The following is a 19,605-nucleotide window of genomic DNA, read 5'->3' on the forward strand; positions in this document are numbered from 1 at the left end:
TGCAGCAACGAAGAACCAATGTAGCCAAAAATAAATAAATAAAAAAATAAATAAATTAAAAAAAAAAAAGAAGTACAAACTTTCAGTTATCGGATAAAACCCAAAGACGGAGGCGGAACAAAACGGAGTTTGTTTTGCTCCCGAGATGCCCCACGCCCCACCCCACCCCAGACACGGAGGCGGGACTACAGCTCCCGAGGTGCCCCGGGCGCCACCGGTCCGTGATTGGCTGAGCGGCGGTCAGGCGTGCGCGGTGCGCGCAGGAGGCGGCCCATGGCTGCCCTCGCCGAGGCGGCGGCGCGGTGGGCACCCGGACTGTGGCGGCGGACGGCGCGCTTGGCCACGGGGTTCGGGGGCCGCCGTTTCGCGAGCGGCTCGCAGGTGAGGGCGGAGAGTGCGGGGCGGCGGCGGGAGGCCGTGAGGCCTCGCGGGCCGGGCTCGGAGCAGGGTGTCCGGCCTCCGGACGTCACTCCCCCCGCTCTGCCCGCGTGTGGTGACATCACGTCCCCTGGGGCCCCGCCGCGCGGGTCCCTGGCTCCCCGGGGCTCCGTCCACAGAGCCCGGGGGCGAGGCGTGACCCCGTCGCTCGCGGGGGCGACCGGGGGGCGGGGACGCGGGACCCCGTGACTCGCCCGCCGGGATGTGATCCAGGAGGACTCTGCGGCCCCCGCCCCGCGGGTCCTGACTTTCCGGACTTTCCCGGTGGAGAGAGTAGGAGGAGGGAAGAAAGGATGCGGCACCGGCTAAGGGATCAGTGCTGCCCGGGCCGCTTACTGCCTGTTTGACTTAAGGCAAAGTGCCGCTGCCCCTCAGTGTCCGCAGGGGACCCCTAAACCCGCGGGTGCTCGAGTCCCACAGCCGACCCTGCATCCGCGGACTCGGCATCCGCGGAACCGGCACCCGGGGATCCACCAACCGCCATGGTGTGTGAGGTTTGCGATCAGCAGTTGGTTGAAACCACACGTGAGGAGCCCGGGGTTACCGAGGGCCGACTGTATCTTTATTGGAAAATATCCGCCTGTGAGTGGATCTGCACAGATTAAACCTGTGTTGTTCTAGGGTCCACAGTACTTAGCTTTCTAAGCCTGGCTTTCCCCGTGTGTGTACCAGGGTTGGTCCTTACCTTGCAGTGTTTTTGCTAGAGGGTACTTGGGGTACTTTGTGTGATGTGGGTGCAGTGCTTTGCACAGTCACCGCATGTAGTAAATTCTTACAAACATGGAGCTGGTTGGAGTGGACAGTGTGCTGGACGGTAATTGTGATGCTGTTGTTGGAAGCACACCAGCCAGTTCCAGATAAGAAGCAAAAACACAAGGAACATCTTAGTGGTCCCTTCATTTAAAACTAATCTGAAGACCACACTTCTTTTTTGTTTTCTTTTTTTTTGTTTTTTGCGGTACGCGGGCCTCTCACCATTGTGGCCTCTCCCGTTGCGGAGCACAGGCTCCGGACGCACAGGCTCAGTGGCCATGGCTCATGGGCTTAGCCGCTCTGCGGCATGTGGGATCCCCCCGGACTGGGGCACGAACCCGTGTCCCCTGCATCGGCAGGTGGACTCTCAACCACTGCGCCACCAGGGAAGCCCAACACTTCTTTTTTTAAAATTTAAATTTTTTTTTGGCCACGCCATGCGTCTTGTGGGATCTTAGTTCCCCAATCCGCGATTGAACCCAGGCCCTCGGCAGTGAAAGCACGGAGTTCTAATTCACTGGACCACCAGGGAATTCCTAAGGCTGCACTTTTAAAAATTCATGTATAGTTGATTTACAGTGTTGTGTTAGTTTCAGGTATACAGCACAGTGATTCAGTTATATATTCTTTTTCAGATTCTTTTCCATTATAGGTTATTACAAGACATTGAGTATAGTTCCCTGTGCTATACAGTAGGTCCTTTTTGTTTATTTTATATTTAGTAAAAATCCACACATTTTATCACTGCCACAAATATGAACTTTAATTAGAAGATCTGCATAAATCCCAGGACTAGTTTAAAAAAACATGAAGTGAGAAAGAAGAAAAATCAAAATACAGATACAGAAGAGAATGAAAAGAAAAAAAAAGAATGAAAAGAAAAAAACCTAACCCTATGTCCTTTTCTCGAGGTGCCTTCACTCAAAAAAATATTTAATAGATGTTATTCTTTTAAAGCAGTTTTAGGTTTTCAGGAAAGCTCAGCAGAAAGTGTAGAGAAGCCCCACATACCACCCCTCCCCCTGTTTCCCCTCTTGCTAACATCTCACACGAATGTGGCATGTTTGTTAACAATTACTGGGGGCCTTTCATTTCTAGGTGGCTGGGTGCCTGGTTCTCTGTGTGCACTCACCTGAGGGGTTGGGGGTCGTGGTTACACACTGCACAGAACAGATGAGGGAGCGTCGGGGATATTGCTAAATTGTCCAACAGATGAGGGAGCATCAGGGATATTGCTAAATTGTCCAACAGATGAGGGAGCATCAGGGATATTGCTAAATTGTCCAACAGATGAGGGAGCATCAGGGATATTGCTAAATTGTCCAACAGATGAGGGAGCATCAGGGATATTGCTAAATTGTCCAACAGATGAGGGAGCATCAGGGATATTGCTAAATTGTCCAACAGAGGTGGGAGCGTCGGGGATATTGCTAAATTGTCCAACAGATGAAGGAGCGTCGGGGATATTGCTAAATTGTCCAACAGATGAGGGAGCGTCGGGGGTATTGCTAAATTGTCCAACAGATGAGGGAGCGTTGGGGGTATTGCTAAATTGTCCTGAGACTTCCTTGTTCTAAGTAGCAGGGTCTGTGTGTTCTTATGTCTAAGGGAGCAAATCTTGTGACTATTTAGGATATGGTCACTAAGACCAGTAAAACTGTACGGTTAACTTTGGCAGCCATCAGCACAAACAAGCTGTTTTATTTTTTTAACTATGTAATTGTCAAAAATCTAAGAACAATATTATGAACTCTAAAACCCATCTTCCAGATTCAGCAGTTATTAACATTTTGCCGCACTTGCTTTGCTTATCTCCCCCCCACACTTTTTTTTTGTGTGGCTCTAAGATTTTAAAACAAATCCCTGATTTCTTGTCCTTTGAACCCTAAATTCTTCTGTGTGTACCTTTAGGAAAATAAGGGTATTTTGAACATAAGTACAATGTGTGTGCGATGAAAGTGGCTTGACTTAGCTGGCGCCAACAAAAGGAAAATGACAAACAGGTTAGGTTGGATTTTTCTGACAACTGAAAAACATCGTGTATGTTAACGGTTCATAAAATAAGAAATGGGATGAATTTTTAAAAAGGATAGCGTTCAACTTTGTAAATCCAAGAAATGCAGATTGAGAGGAGATAATCACGTCTTTAAACTTTGAAATTAACAAGATGTTTGATACTTAAACTCTTTGATACTGTGAAAATCATCCTTGGCAAGGGTACCAGGGTCCATGTGAGTTGATACTGTTTTGGAAAACAACTTGTCAGTAGGTGTTATGTCATTGTAATGTTTGCACTTTTTTGGCTTATTACTCTTGCTTTTAAGAATCTAGTTTAAAAGGGCTTCCCTGGTGGCGCAGTGGTTAACAAGCCACCTGCCAGTGCAGGGGACACGGGTTCGAGCCCTGGTCCTGGAAGGTCCCACATGCCGCGGAGCAGCTAAGCCCGTGCGCCACAACTACTGAGCCTGCGCTCTAGAGCCCGCGAACCACAACTACTGAGCCCATGTGCCTAGAGCCCGTGCTCCGCAACAAGAGAAGCCACTGCAATGAGAAGTCCGCACACCACAACGAAGAGTAGCCCCCGCTCGCCACAACTAGAGAGAGCCCACGTGCAGCAACAAAGACCCAACGCAGCCAAAAATAAATAAATTAAAAAAAAAAGAATCTAGCTTAAGGAAAAGTCCATAATATGGAAAAATCAGTAAGCATGAAGAGTTCCTTATAGCATAATTTGTAGTCGCAGAAATGTGGAAAAACCTAAATGTCTGAAACAGGGGAAACCTAATGTTAGCGGAGTATTCACTCAGGGTATTATGTAGCCAGAAACGTGTGTAGGTGGTAGGTCTGCGTGTATCAATATGGAAAGATAACCAAGGGATACCAACGAGAAAAAGCAAGACGGAAAAGAAAGCACAACACAGTACCATTTGTGTGTTAGCTACAAGGTAAGAAAGTAGAACCATCCATGAAAAGTTTCTGGAAAATACACAAGAAGGGATGGTACTGGGCAGAAGTGGAAGCAAGAAACTTAAAAATTCTTTTTCTGTATCGTCTGTAGCAATTGAGTGTTTTTTAAAAAAACTCTGTGTGTGTTGTTACGATAAAACAAAATTCTAAAAGATGGTTATGAAGACTGTTGTAACAGATAAAAATGCTTCATGTCAAGCAAAAAAAAAACAAGATGCAAAATTGTACGTATAAGGTGCAGTCATAGCCGCGTGACAAACGTAAGACTAGAGAAAGGAGATGAAAGGAAATACTGGTCGGTTGCTTTAAAGTGCTCGGCTTGTTTCTGAATTTCTCTATTTGCCAATTAAAAACATTCCTTTTTATTAATTATGCAAAAATAACTTGAACAAAATAGTTATATGCTTAAAAATACCTGAAAAGGCTTAATTCTTTGTTGCAGATGGATTTGCCCTGTCGGCAACCCCGAGTCCTCACCTTGCGTTCGAGGCCCGGGCCGGCCCGGGGGTGGGGATGAGGCTCCCCCGTCCCCTCTGCCTCGACTCAGGGGCCGTTCTCGTCTCCCCTCCGTGCAGAGCCCTCCCACCTTCGGGTTCCTGTTGGACATCGATGGGGTGCTGGTTCGGGGCCACCAGGTCATCCCCGCTGCGAGGGAGGCCTTCCGCAGGCTCGTGGACCCCCAGGGGCAGCTGCGGGTGCCCGTGGTCTTTGTCACGAACGCGGGGAACATCTTACAGTGCAGCAAAGCCCAGGAGCTGTCAGCCCTGCTGGGCTTCCAGGTAAGGAGCGGCTGGAGGCAGGAGGCTGAGGACCTGGTTCCCATGGAGCCCCCTCTCCAGCCCTGTGTCGCCTGCCCTGTGGGGGGACAATATGGGTGAGCCCGGTACGCATCTTCCTGCTGGAAAAATAACCTGAAGTTCAAGGCCGAACTCAGAGGGTAGCGCCTCATCATCAGGGTCATTTTTTATGAAAATGTACACGTTGAGCACAGAAATCCCACCTGTGGACTTGGCCGTTTCCATCTTTCCTCCTGGCCTCAGGGACGTGTGTTTCTAAATCCCTGTGCACCAGGTGGGACTCTGCAGTACAGCCCTTGTTCCTCATAAGTAAGATGACAGCTCAACGAGCTCTGTCCCTCGTCACCCCCTGCGGCTCCCACCGTCCCCACATTGACACGTTCTTTGTTGGCAGTGGCTTTGGTTCTTGGAAGGAGCCCTTTGGAACCGAGAGAGTAGATCCCATGCCGATCGGCTGGGAGACACTGCTGGGGAGGAGACCGGTTCCTACCCTGGTGTCTGGACAGTGGGGCTGCGCAGTTGCCATGAGCATAAATGCTGAAAAGCCAGGTCTTCACGTAGAGCTGAAAATAGTCAGAGGTGGAGGCGGGTCTGAGCTCATGCACGAACCCTGTGGTTCCCGTCGGGCTGAGAAATCGGGGTGTTGGGAGCTGGGCCGGTGGGGCCCATGGTGGCCACATCTCCTGTGGGCTCTGGTGTCCGGGTCCCCTCATACCTGTTGGGGTAGTTCTGGAAGGGTTGGGCCCCCCTTCTGGGCAGGTTTCTCCTTCCTGGGCCAGGGAGCCAGCTCCCTGCTGCTGCCCTCACATGCGTGTCCTCTGCTCTCCATCTCTCGGCGGCCCTGCAGGTGGAGCCCGACCAGGTGATACTGTCCCACAGCCCCATGAAGCTCTTCTCGCAGCATCACGACAAGCGGATGCTGGTGTCTGGGCAGGGGCCCCTGGTGGAAAACGCCCGAGCGTATCCTTTTGCTGCTTCCTGCTCTGCTGTCCTTGCCCGGCTGAAAGGACCGGGGTCAGAAGCTCTGGGCGCCCGTGGGAGGGAGGGAGGGAGGGCACCTCCCAGGGTGGCCAGCCCTGGTTCCCCGGGGGTTCCTGGAAGCCAGCCCACCGCCTCGGGGCCTGCTGGGCAGCTCACAGAGCAGATTCCTGCCCGTTCCCTGCAGAGCCTGACTCACGGGGTCTGAGAACCCAGGCGGTTCTGTGGTTCGGTTTGGGACCCATGGCTCCCTGAGCGTGTCTGCAGGGAGCTCAGCCCCGGGCGTGTGCTCAGTGAGAACGTGTCCCTGCTCTGAAGCGGCTCGTTCCTCTGCTGCTTCCGCAAACCAAGGGGGCTGAGCACCGCCTGTGCGTGGCCGCGTGCTCGGGGCCGGAGCAGCACACGGCTAGTGCTTCACCAGGGCTCCCGCTTGAGGTGGCGGAGTGACACACCAGGAGCTGTGCAGGCGTGCTTAGGACGGCGTGTGGCTAGAGGCTGGGAAGAGCAGAGTGGGTCCGAGTGTCACAGATGCGGGGGGGTCCACCCTGGGGCGGGGGTCCCCTGTGGCTTCATGGGGGCTGGCTGTGCCGCAGGAGGGGGCATAGCTGGGGAGCCTGCCGAGAGGAGGCTGGGAGGATGCCCGGAGCAGGAGGCCGGGATGCGGTCGGGTCGGGAGGGGGGCCAGAAGGACAGCGCTGGGCTCGGGAGCCTCAGACGTGAACGCTGAGGAGCACGGGTCTGTGCGGTCGTATTGCTGACGGAAGCATCATTCTGGGGAGATGTGTTTTGAGGTGATCTGAACCTGCGTCCAGTTAAGACTGCCAGTGGGGTCTGAGGACAGGAACACGGCGGCAGGTGTTGGAGGGTAAGGCTGCAGCGGGCGTGCTCCCCACGGCCTCCCTTCTGGCTGAATTGGGTCCATCGTCCAGATTTAGCTCCGGTCTGGCTTCTCCAGACCCTGCTCGGCTTCCTCCCCGCCAAGGAGTCTCCTCTGAACTGTCCTCAGAGCCCTGGTTCTCGTGGCCCTGGGCCAGCGTGAGCTTGAGGATGGGGCTTCCTGTGAGCCTTTGCACGGGCGGTGCCCAGAGTCGGCCAAGCCCCCGGGTGTCCCCACCGCCTGCGCCCATGCCTGCCTGCAGCGCTCCTGGTCGGCGCTGGCCTCACGGGGCTCTGTCTGGGGTCCGGGCGGGTGGGGTTGGTGTGGGCTGCGGTGGGTCCCTCACTTTAAAGGCGTCTCCCCGGCACTGGGCAGCTTTGCTTCCTGACCTCCTTCCAGACTGGGCTTCAAGCACGTGGTCACAGTGGACGAGCTGCGGGCGGCCTTCCCTGTGCTGGACATGGTGGATCTGCAGCGGCGGCCCAAGACCACGGTAATGGGACACGCTCGGGCCTCCCCGCTGACCCTGCAGCCCTTCCCTCTCCGAGCTGCCTTCTCGGAGGGCAGGGCACATCTGGCCGAGGCCTTTGTTCCCGGACACACGTTGTCGGGGGTGGTGAGCAGGGCTGTCCCCTCTCTCCAGAGCCCTCGTGTCCCCTCCAGGTGGTAGTTTTGTGATTTACCAGCTTTCCTAGTTGCTTGGAGAACCGCTGGTGTGAAGTTAATCGCTGCTCTGCTGTCCTGGAGCTCCTTACAGAGGGCTGGCCTGGTGGCAAGTGGCTTCCTGTGAAAGCACTGGCGGCTTGAGCGTCTGCTCGGGGTCCTTTGGGTTTGGCTCACATTTGAACCTTATCTTTTCCGACCAGCCATCACGGGGCCTCTCGTTGACCCTCTAGGGTGACCGCCCGTCTCCTGATGCCCCTTCGCCCCCTTCTTCCCTGCGTGAACTCTGTGTCTATCACAGAGTGTCTGTCACCGCCTGTTCGAAGTCAGTGCATGTCAAAGTTTGATGAACTGCAGTTATAAACAGACAGGCCTGCTTTTGTTTGTCTGTGTAACTCTAGTTCCCCCCCACACCGAGCTTTCCGAGGGCTCCCCCACCTTTGAGCTGCGCACGTTATGTGCAGAACCAGGTGCCAGAGTTGGCATGGCTCTCAGAGCAGCGCAGAGACAGCCCCGCCCCCTGCCCAGGAGCCCCCTGCCGCGGCTCGCCCCAGGTCTCCGCTGGTTACTGGCAGAGCCGAGGGCAGGGGAGCTGTTCCTAGAAGGAATGGGCCCCCAGGCCGTGGTCCAGTGATGGCCCTGCCTCCTGAGTGATGTCAAGCTCCCGTCCCTTCCTGGGCTCACCTCGTCCTCTGCCACCTGATTCCAGACTCTCACCTCCTGTCCTTGCTGGAGGAGGACAGCTGAGCAGCCGTCCCCTGGCTGACCTACACGCTTGGTGCCCGCTGGCCTGGGGTGTGGCCGGCCGGAGCGCGCTCTCCTCCTGTCCCCGAGGACCTCTGCCCTCGGTCCTGTCCCTTTCTCCTCGGCCTGAGCTAGACCGAAGGGTCTTCCGTCTGTCAGGCACGTGTCTCTCCTCCCACCCCTTGGAAACCGGGTGTGGAAGGTGACCGTGGCATTGACGGGCTTGCTCTTTGTCTCTCGCAGCCCCTCCCAAGGAACGACTTCCCTGCGATCGAAGGTAATGAGGTCCCTGCGTGATGTGGGCGGGCTGTCCCCGCAGGCTCTGCAGCCGGGTGGTGTGGCTGGGACGTTGGGCGCTGGGTCTCCTGGGCTCTGGTCTCGGGTCTGCCGGTCACTGCCTCTGAGACATTAGCTGCTAAGCTTTCCTTCCCCGCGTCACTTGCCCTGTTGTTCCAGGAAAACCTAAGTGTGGAAAAAAGCTACCTAAGGAAGCCTGGTGCGGTGTTTCTCAGCCCTATTAAGTCCAGTTCTCCCTGGGTAACAAAAATATTGTAATGTCCCCTTTACTACCCTAAATGAATGCTTTCCTATACGCAAATATTAAAAATTAATTAATTCATGGTAAAGCCCTAATTGTAATAGGGAGAAATAAAAGGAAACGTTTTTTAGTAAGGTCATCTGCATTTCAATATGAAGTAATTATCCAGGAAGGCATAATTAAGTAGTGAAATGATTATACCAAAAGTAGAATCCCCATGAACGTTACAGCTACCAATGCAGTGTGTTTACAGGTGTGTTTCATTGGTGACTCAGAAATTAGGAGCAGTGTTGTCACTGGTGATGCGGTTTTCCAAAATGGGGAATAGCTCTTGGCAAAGTTGTGAAAAAATAAAGTACGTCTTCTCTTGACTAACATGATAGTTGTATTTTTGGAAAAATCAGTGCTTATGAAAAGTCTAGCAAAAAATACTTTGTGTGGAATAGAATTAGGGTTTCGGCTCAGTTAATTACAAGCAAGTTGTTCTCCTGTGTGAGTGTCAGCTATTAATAGACGTGGGGAAGGTTTTGACTCTGCAGAATGTCCTGAGCCTCTTGCATCCCAGTCTTCTCCCGGGCCTCCCCAGTAGTGTCAGTCCTTGTGACAGGTGAAACATGTCCCGGGGGTGGCCTGCGCACTGGGGCCACGGTCTGGCCCAGCTCCCCAGTCTTGCAGCTGGCCTTGCTGACGCGTGTGCAGCATGGCTTCCGTGCTCTGTCAGGTCTCATTGTATCCTCCTCCCAGCGTGGGTGTTGTCCTCATGTAGCTGAGGAAGCTTAGACATGGTGAGAACTGGCCCACAGTCCCAGAGGGACGTGGACAGCGTCAGGCCTGTGACCCCGTCTCCCCGCCATGTGGCCGAGTGACCCCTGGGGCTTGGGGGACGTGGCCGGGCGGGTGGGGTGCTGTGCAGGGCGTCGGTCAGCAGGGGCTGCTGCTTCTCTGCCTCTAACCCTCAGGACGTCCTGGTGGACACACTGAGGAGCCCTCGGGAGCTCCTCCTGGGCTCGGCTTCGTCCACCTCCTGGGACCCACGCCCCCAGCGGGGCCGTGCACCCCAGGCCTCCCGAGGCCCCTCCACGCCCGGCTCACCCCACCCCCACTCTGCAGGGGTGCTTCTCCTTGGGGAGCCCGTGCGCTGGGAGACGAGCCTGCAGCTGATCATGGACATCCTCCTCAGCGATGGGAACCCCGGCACCGGTCTGGCGATGGCCCCCTATCCCCACCTCCCTGTCCTGGCCAGCAACACGGACCTCCTCTGGATGGCCGAAGCCAAGATGCCCAGGTGAGGACTCGGGGTCCCTGCCTTGGCCCTGGGGGCCACCTCCAGCTGCCTCCTGGGCAGTCCTGCTGACGGCGCCTCGAGCCGCCCCAGTGCTCTGGGCTCAGACCCCTCCTCTAGGCCCTGGAGTTGCCATGGTAACCTGGCCTCTGGGAGCGGTCTCCAGGGTCACTTCACATACTGATTGATAAACGAAAACTACCACTCAGTGAGCACGGAAGGTGGATCGAGATGGTCTTAACCCCCGGCCCCGACAGAGTCTAACAGGACGTGCTTCTTCTGGCTAGAGGAACCCAAGTGATGCTCAGTTCCTGTTATCCAGCTGCCCTTCCCTCGCTGCCTTCACCCTGTGGTGCTGGCTCTTTCACTTCTTTGTTTCCTTCTGCCCATAAGACATTGGGGAGGGGAGAGTAGGCGTGATTCCGAGGCCCCTGGAGCAGTCACTTCCTCAGAGGCCCTCAGGCTCCAGGCAGGCCCCCACCCCGTCCGCCCGGCACTGAGCACAGCACAGGCTGCCGTTTTGCTGGCCCTCAGGTTGCCTTCCTGGAGGGGCAGCTGCCGGTGCCATGTGGCTGCTCTTGCCTGCGAGGCCAAAGCCTGGAGTTTCTCCCCCTGCCCTGCCTCCCAGCGAGCTGTGTGGTGGATCCGCCACTGAGGGCCTGAGGGCCCAGCACTGAGCCCAAGGAGGTGGGGATCACCGTGTTCTCTCTCAAGTGCATTTCTGCAGCTCGAGGTCAGGTCTTTTTTCTGGAACATTCTTCCTAGAGTTCGGGTTTGCTGACACTAGGTGAAGGGGGTTGGTTATGTAGCAGATTTGAGATCACTTTTTCATTCAATAATTTCAAAATTGAAAGTAGAATTCAGTATATGCATAAGTGACACTGAAATGTAACTTCAAGATACTGAACCGTATCCAATAGGATTTGATTTAGCAGCAAGGGATGAAAACCCAAAAGAAAAGAATCTTAAACGAGATGGAAGTTTGTTATTGTGAAAAAGTCCACCCATCAGGGACACAGGCACCTTAGCCCTTTACTATGTAATCCAAAGGGCTGCCTGATCTCCAGCCATCGTGTCAGCATTCCAGTCAGCAGGAGGGAGTATGGGGAGGGTAGAGAAGAGCACCCCCTCCCCAGTTTCCAGGCTCCTTTCCAGGAGGGTAGTCCAGCACTTGTGATTTCATTGACTCTTAGGCTGTAGCTTAGTCACTGGCCATACACTTAGCTGCAGTGGGGGCAGGGAGGGTGCTTTCTGACACTCGGTGGCACTGTGCTCAGTGAAATTGGCACTGAGGAGTGAGGTGGGATGCCAGCCAGTATTCTGCCCAAGTCTAAGGCAGAATTGAAGCTGGGTCTCTGGTTCCAGCTCCACACCTTGGGCAGGCTACTCCATCTCTGGGCCTCAGTTTTCTCACCTGTGCAATGAGGAGAATGAACGCCACCTCATCGGGTTTTTCTAAGGGTTGAACGTGATGTGCCTGCCATCTCCAGCGCTGGGACAGCGCTCAATAGACGTTGTCAGAGAGTCGCAGGCCATGAATGCACATCCTAAGCGTGACGGCCTCTCACCAGAAGTGATTCGCTTTGTCCTGTCACCGTGCTCTGTGCCACCGCGAGAGGGTGGCACACAGGGCATGCCTGAGCCTTGGGGCCCGGGGAGGGGACCGAGCGCCGCTTTTCCTCTGGCAGGTTCGGCCACGGCACCTTCCTGCTGTGCCTGGAGGCCGTTTACCGGAAGGTGACGGGCAGAGAGCTCTGCTACGCGGGCCTAATGGGCAAGCCCAGCCTCCTCACCTACCAGTACGCGGAGGGCCTGCTCGCCAGGCAGGCGGCGCGGCGGGGCTGGGCGGCCCCGATCCGGAGTCTCTACGCCGTGGGGTGAGCCCCGCACCCCTCCTCCAACCCCTGCGACGCGCCCCCCCCACGCAGTGGTCACCCGCGGGCCCCTGTGTCCCCGCCCCTCCATCCCCAAGACGCGCCCCCCTCCCCCAGTGCTCAACCCCGCCCCCGTGTCCCCGCCCTTCCGTCCCCAGAGACGCGCCCCCCTCCCCCAGTGGTCACCTGTGGGCCACCCCTCTCCCCAACCCCCTGCCGTCCCTGCACCTCCACCAGCGCACTGAACTGTGCCTTCTCTCCCCAGTGACAACCCCATGTCCGACATCTATGGGGCCAACCTGTTCCACCAGCACCTGCAGACAAGGCGGGAGGGGGCGGCCCGGAGCTGCGCCTCCATCCTGGTGTGCACCGGCGTGTACAGCCCCCGGGCCTGGGGGCCCGCCGCTCCCGCCCTGGGGGGCGAGGGGCCTCCGTTCCACGGGCACCGGGACCTTGGCTTCAACCCGGGGCTCCTGCAGGCGGCCCACGTGGTGAGCGACGTGCACGAGGCCGTGCGGCTGGTCCTTGGCAAGGAGGGCTGGGCTCTGTAGCAGGGAGGGAGGTGGGCCCGCTGGCTGCCCCCTGCCCACCGCCTCCCCGCCTCCCGGCCAGCATGGTGACACTCTCGCTCCTCCTGGGCGGGGCCGCACGATTGTTCCCGGGGTAGCATTTGGGTATCAGCCTCAGATTTTTCTAGGCTGGTTCCTGTCTGCCTGTGCTGGCAGCCTGACCCCAGGCTCGTCCTCACTCTGGGGGGTCTTCTGCAGAAGAGGAGGCGGTGCCGCCTCTGCCCGCTGCCAGCACAGGCTGTAACTCACTCTTAGACACTACTTTTTATGGGAGTTTAGCTTATTGCCCAGAGACTTTGGACTTATTTTTTTAAGTTAAAATAATTGTAATAAATATTCATTTTGCTGTCTCTTGTGAAGCTCTGTCTGGAATGTACTAAAAAGTCCTGTGGAGGAAGGCTCGTGGGCTGGCGGGGTGGGTGACCTTGAGGCCCAGGCGCTGGTGGCATTTCAGTCCCGTGAGCGCTGACCCCAGCACACCGCAGTCTGGGCCGCGAGCCCCGAGGCCTGCCATTGACTTAGCCGCTTCCTTGACGTGGAAAGAAGGGAGCTTTTCCTCTGGCGGCTCTGAACCCGTGTGTCTCGTACTTCTCCCTGTTGTGGTGGCCCGGTGAGACCCTTCAGCACAGCCCCGTCTGACCCCAGCAGCACCGGCCAGCTGCTCCCTCCCCTCTCCAAACCCTTGTCCCTGGGCAGCAACTGGGCTCCAGGGAGAGGCGAGCGGTGCCCTGCCCTTGAGCGCCAGGGCTGGGCCAGCCCACCTGCGCCCCCAGCGCCCCCAGACAACAGCAGCTCCTCCCCGTGTGCAGCCCGGCCTCACCTGCAGAACACCCGGGCCAGGGCCCCTCCAGCCCCCAACGCCCCCGGCAGCCTCCCCACTGGTCTACCCCACAGGCCCAGTCAGATGGGAGGTCTGGTCTCTCAGAGGGTCAGGCCCCCTGTGACTTCTCACCACAGCATGGGTGCCTCCCCTCCATCCTGTTCCACCACTTTCCCCTCCACGTTTCGTGGGTCCCCCACGTGCCCTCCTGCCTCAGGGCCTCTTGCACTCGCGGTTCCCTTCCTTCTGACATCGCGAAGCTCTGTCCCTTCTTAAGGGTCTGGGAATTGTCCCCTCGGAGAGACTCCCTCAACTTCCTATAAAAAGCAGCGCTCTGGGACTCCCCTGGTGGTCTAGCAGTTAAGACTCCGCGCTTCCGCTTCAGGGGGCACGGGTTCCATCCCTGGTTGGGGAACTAAGATCCCACCCAGTGCAGTGTGGTGCAGCACGAAACAAAAAACAAGACAAAAACAAACAGCGCTCTCTGCTGGCCTGCGTCATGTTCCCCACGGTCCTCATCACCCCATGACCTGTATTTACTCCTTATTGCCCGTCTTCTGCTAAAATACGAGCGCTGAGGACTGTCCACGCTGGTTCCTTCTCGAGTCCCCACACCCCCATGCCGGGCGCTTGCAGGCCCTGTGGGGCGTCCCACGTCACAGGCAGATGTGGCTTCTCGCCTCTCTGTCCCTTGGGGGTGGGCTGGGGCCCTAGCTCCCCGCTCACAGCCATGCAGCCGTGGGCGATCCCCTCCGCTCTCCAGCGCCTTCCTGTCTGCGGACTGGCGTTGGCGAGGTGGGCTCCACAAAGGAGCTATTTTAGGCACCTCACTGTGTCATGTGGGATTTTGTTCAGCTGCCTGTTTCAGAAGCCTGACCGCAGTGGCTTGAATGCTTTCGAAGCGTCAGGACGTTGGAGCAGGCGCCTCAAGCCCCCCGCTCGCCCACCGTGCTGGTGTGCGGCCCGCCCGCCTGCAGCATGGCCCCAGCCTCCACGGGGAGAGGAGGAGAGGGCGAAGACAGAGCAGGTGGGGCTGGACTCCCTTAAAGAGCTTTCCCGGAAGGCGCACCTCGCTGGGGACTCCAGTCCTGTCCGGCTGACCAGAGGCGGGGCCCAGAGGCGGGGCCCGGGCACACCATCGTGCCAACAAAATCAGGGCTTGTTCGTGAGGAAGGCGAGTAGAGGGGACGGCGGGCAGGTGGGCAGCAGTTCAGCCCCTGGGACCGCGCTCTGCACTCGCTCTCCGTCTGAGTGCCCAGAGGACGCGTCTGTTGGGCCACTGAGCCACTGGGTCTGGAGGCCTGTGATGCACGTGCTGGCCTTTCCCAGAGCCCCTTACACAGGCATCACTGGTCCAAGGTTTGTCAGAGCCTCTCAGAGCCCCTCGCGGAGACACGGTTCTCACCACCCCGGTTTATAAATGAGGGCACGAGGCAGGCCAGCGATCCCTTCCTTTCAGAAACACTGACTGAGGACCCACTTGCTGCCAGGCCCCATGCCGGGCGCCACAGCAGCGACCAGCCATTGGCAACCACACCTGCCTTCGTGGGGTTCGCCTGGTAGTGACCACGCGTCTGAGGTCAGTTAGGAAATGGAGGGGCTGGGCTGACAGCTGGGCCTCCTACTCGGCCATGTCCTCCCGGGACCCTGCCCGCCCTCAGCCAGCCCACTGCCCTTCCCGTGAGTCCTGGAGCAGCTGCTGTTGTGGGTACAGCCCTGCGAGCTTGCCCTGGGCCCAGGAGGCTCACAGGGGTGACTGGGGAGGAGTTGGGAAGTCAGCCGGTGTGGCCACGTGCCGAGGAGTCTCGCCGGAGCCCGGGTGGAAGGGACGGGGCGACAGCGTCTGTGTGCCTGCCCCTGGCTCTGCCCCGTGGCTGGCAGCCGCTCTCTGGGGCCCTTTCTCTCCCTTTCTTACTCCTGGTTTCCTGAAGGTGGCAGGAGCCCCTCCAGACAGGGTGCAGGAGCGCAGGCGACTGCAGCAGCATCACGCAGGTGCAGGGCCAAGGGCAGCCCTGGGCACTTGGCTCCGGACGGGTCTCGTTGCTCAGGGGCTTTGTCTGGACCCTGGAACCAAAACCCACAAGCAACCGCTTCACTGCTCAGTCCGACTGGGTGAAAATGTTATCTTTTTGTGTTTTGAAGCGGCCAAGCGATTACAGACAAGATGCTGTGAGTCGCTCTGAACGGGAAGTAAGTGCGTGTTCATAGTAAAGTGATCAGCCTAGAGCAGGACTGGACCGTCAGCTGCCCACTTGGGTCCCCAGTCCCGAACCCCGGCACTTTCTCAGTGTCCCCATGGTGGCGGCAGCTTCTGGCCTCCTGAGGACACCTCTGGGCTGAGGCAGGTGGCGAGCCAGCAGGTAGTCAGGGCTCCCAGCAGAGCTATGGTTGCTGTAGCAACCGGATGCTGCCTTGAGGGCGGAGTTTTAAAATATCTTGGCTATAATAGTTCTTTCCCCCCAATCTCTCTGTCACTTCCCCCGTGCCGCGTGGTGTGGCGAGGCTGGGTCGCCCGGGGACGCCTGCCTGCTCTCTGCCTGGGGCTCCTGGCAGCTTCTTGGGGGGCTGGATGTGGGAGGAGTGTCTCTGGGTGTGAACTGCTGCGAAGCTGTCAGGCTTTTGCTTCCAGCCTTCTCCAGCTCTTGGATCCAAAAACCTTCTGTCATTTTCTCTTTTTGGAGAGGCAGAGAAGAGGGGTCTAGCTTGAAACTCCCACCGCCCCCCCAAAAGAAACCTCCTCTCCCTCCTCCCACCCTGGGCCATACCCCTACCAGCACAGCCGCAGCATCCTGGGACCACTCTCTGCAGGGGGAGGGGTGTCCCCTCTTGTCTGCTGTTTCCTTTGGTGTTTCTAACTTCCTCTTTTGGCTTCATTTATTCACTCAACAAATGCCTGTAGCGCACCTACTAAGCCCCTGAAATAAACGAAAAACTGCCTTGTCACGGGGATGTTCATCCCTGTCTTCATCTTGGACTTGGTCCTATCAGATTTCAAACTTTTTTCTAAAGTTACAGTAATTAAGACAGTGTTCTCTTGGCAGAGGGAGGGGTACAAACCAATGGGACAAAACAGCCCTCAGAAACACATACATGAAAGTGCGGCTCAACAAACCAAATGTGTATTTCTCGCTCATTTCATAGGCCGCCGTGGGCTGTGTGCTGTTCTTGGCCTTTCCCTCCAGGTGGTGACTCGGGCATTCAGCCTCCTTCCATTTGTGATGCTGTCATCTTCAAAGAGGGAGGGAGGGTGGATGAACGTGGAGGGACTTGGGTGAGACGTGGTCTTGGTGGTCAGCACTTCTGTTCATGTCCACTGACCACGCACGTGGTTCCAGTGCCACTCCCAAGAGGACAGGGAATGTGAGGAAAAGGAAATGGGATCAGTCGGCGTCTAGCCTGTCTCTGTTGCCCTATTACTGTTTACTAGGATAAAGAAAATTGGATTTGCTTAGTTTTGTTTAAATTCATGAATATATGTTGCAATTTGTTTCTGTATATTTATTGAGTTGATCATAAATGTTTTTCTCCTTTAAACTGTTCATTTGGTAAATGAGATTCATAAATTTTCTTTTCATCTTTAACTCTGCCTTTCATTCCTGTGATAAAACCTAATTGGTTATGTTATATGTTGCTGTCTACCATTAGCTAGAATTTCGTTTATGCTCATAAATGAGACTGGCCTGTACAGTTTAACTTTTTTCTACTGCCTTTGTCTGGTTTTGATATCAATTTTGTATTAGCCTCATAAAATAAATGGTGACGGGGCTTCCCTGGTGGCACAGTGGTTGAGAATCTGCCTGCCAATGCAGGGGACACGGGTTCGAGCCCTGGTCTGGGAGGATCCCACATGCCGCGGAGCAACTAGGCCCGTGAGCCACAACTACTGAGCCTGCGCGTCTGGAGCCTGTGCTCCGCAACAAGAGAGGCCGCGACAGTGAGAGGCCCGCGCACCGCGATGAAGAGTGGCCCTCGCTCTCTGCAACTAGAGAAAGCCCTCGCACAGAAACTAAGACCCAACACAGCCAAAAATAATAAATAAATAAATAAAAATTAAAAAAAAATAAAAAATGGTGACACATTTCATCTTTTCCTATTTTTGGAACAGTTTGTTTAAAATGGGATTTTCAGTGCCTTGAATATTGGTAGAACACACAAAACCATCTGAACCTGGTAAATTTTGGAGGGGAGACTTAATTACTGATTCAATTTCTCTAATAATTAAATGTATATTCAGACTTTTCTACTTAGTTTAGGAAAGTCATGTTTTTCTAGGGAATTTTCCATTTTTCTCTAAGTTTTCAAATACAGTGGTGTAATATTGTTCATAATATTCTCGTCATTAAAAATCTGTTTCTGTAGTTAGACATCTTTTTCATTCCTATTATTGCTTTTATTTATGTTTTCTCCCTTTTTTTCTTAATAAATCATGTCAGATCTTTGTGTATTTAAACATCAGGGTTTGTTTTTTTTTTTTTTTTTTTTTTGCGGTACGCGGGCCTCTCACTGCTGTGGCCTCTCCCGTTGCGGAGCACAGGCTCTGGACACGCAGGCTCAGCGGCTATGGCTCACGGGCCAAGCCGCTCCGCGGCATGTGGGATCTTCCTGGACTGGGGCATGAACCCGTGTCCCCTGCATCGGCAGGCAGACTCTCAACCACTGTGCCACCAGGGAAGCCCTAAACATCAGTTTTTATTATTTCTGTTTTTTTAAAAAAAATTTATTTATTTTACTTATATTTATTTTTGGCTGCATTGGGTCTTTGCTGCTGCACGCGGGCTTGTCATTGCGGTGGCTTCTCTAGGTGTGCGGGCTTCAGTAGTTGTGGCGTGCTGGCTCAGCAGTTGTGGCTCACGGGCTCAGTTGCTCCACGGCATGTGGGATCTTCCCGGACCAGGGCTCGAACCCGTGTCCCCCGCACTGGCAGGCAGATTCCCAACCACTGCGCCACGAGGGAAGCCCTTATTTCTGTTTTTATCTTTAACATTTCCTTCTTTATGTTTTCATTGAATTTACTTGTTCTTTCTTCAGTTTATTAATTTGAATGCTTAGCTTATTAATTTGTAGTCTTTCTGCATTTGTAACAAACATTTTAAGGCTATACATTATCCTCTAAGTTTTGCTTTGGCTGTATCTCATTCATTTTGTCAAGTAATATTTTCAAGATCATTTAATTCTAAGTATTTTCTAATTTTTGTGTGAGTTATTTGGAAGAATGTTTAAAATTTTCCAACGGTTTGGGGAGTGATTGGTGATATTTCTGTTGCTGTGTTCTAATCTAATTGCTTTGAGGTCAAAGAATATAGTCTGTACATGATCAGGTTTTATAAATGTTGCACATACATTTGTGAACTGTGTGTGTATCTAATTTTTTGTAGAGTTCTACATTCAGCCATTAGATCAACCTTGTGTTTAAACTTGTATATGTATTTACCAATGTTTTATCTGTTTGATCTGTTAATTACTGAGAGGTGTGTTTACATCCCCCACTATAATTAGGTATTTGCCAATTTCTCATTATAATATTATCCATTTTGCTTTATATATATTTTAAGCTATGTTATTATGTACACACAAGTTCAGAATTTTGCTGTCTTTCTGGAACTTGGTTCTTTTATAGCAGCAAATACTTATATAGTACAACATGCCAGCATTTTCTAAGTGCTCTCAATATATTAATTTACTTACCCCTCATAAAAACTCTACGAACTAGGTGCTATTATCGTCCCCATTTTACAGATGAGAAAATTGAGGACAGAGAAATTAAGTAACTTGACCAAGGTCACCCAGCTTCTGAGTGGTGGAGTCAGGATTTGAACTCAGAGAGTCTGGCTCTAGCGTGTGTGCCCTTAACTACTATGCTATACTGTCTTCTTTATCACTATATGGTGAAATTCTTTATTTCTAATAATTTTCTTGGGTATAAAGTTTATTTTTTTCTTTTCTTTTCTTTTTTGGCCATGCTGTGTGGCATGCAGGATCTTAGTTCCCCGAATAGAAATTGAAACCGTGCCCCCTGCATTGGGAGCACGGAGTCTTAACCACTGGACCACCAGGGAAGTCCCAAAGTTTATTTTTTTCCTAAAGTTAATATAGCCATGCCAGTTTTTTTAGTTAACAGTTGCCTGGTTTATTTATATAAATGCATTAAAAATATATATGTCTACATATTTTCTTCAACATTCACTTTCAATCTGTCTTTTTGTTTTAGAGTTATTTCTTATATAAAAGCATATAGCTGGGAATTAAAAAAATCAAATCCAATAATCTCTGTTATTTAATAGGACATTTATTGTGATTACTGATAT

At 54.0% G+C, this 19,605-nt stretch overlaps 1 protein-coding gene across 1 annotated transcript; it reads left to right on the plus strand.

Moving 5' to 3' along the window:
* The first annotated feature begins 253 nt into the window (after positions 1-253).
* HDHD5 (haloacid dehalogenase like hydrolase domain containing 5) lies at positions 254-12,824 on the plus strand. The gene is made up of 8 exons (XM_060024047.1): positions 254-381; positions 4,734-4,937; positions 5,803-5,915; positions 7,210-7,303; positions 8,461-8,494; positions 9,866-10,040; positions 11,726-11,914; positions 12,177-12,824. The coding sequence occupies exons 1-8, from the start codon at positions 274-276 to the stop codon at positions 12,460-12,462; spliced, it is 1,203 nt and encodes a 400-aa protein (XP_059880030.1). The 5' UTR covers positions 254-273; the 3' UTR covers positions 12,463-12,824.
* Positions 12,825-19,605: the final 6,781 nt, after the last annotated feature.

This window comes from Delphinus delphis, chromosome 11 (genome assembly GCF_949987515.2).
Source record: "Delphinus delphis chromosome 11, mDelDel1.2, whole genome shotgun sequence".
Lineage (NCBI taxonomy): Eukaryota > Metazoa > Chordata > Mammalia > Artiodactyla > Delphinidae > Delphinus > Delphinus delphis.

Excerpts from the sequence above, each read along its gene's own strand:
- HDHD5 (XM_060024047.1), top strand. The coding sequence starts at position 274 with ATGGCTGCCCTCGCCGAGGCGGCGGCGCGGTGGGCACCCGGACTGTGG. Across the intron at positions 382-4,733 it reads GTTTCGCGAGCGGCTCGCAG|AGCCCTCCCACCTTCGGGTT; the intron begins GTGAGGGCGGAG and ends CCCTCCGTGCAG. Across the intron at positions 11,915-12,176 it reads CGGAGTCTCTACGCCGTGGG|TGACAACCCCATGTCCGACA; the intron begins GTGAGCCCCGCA and ends TTCTCTCCCCAG.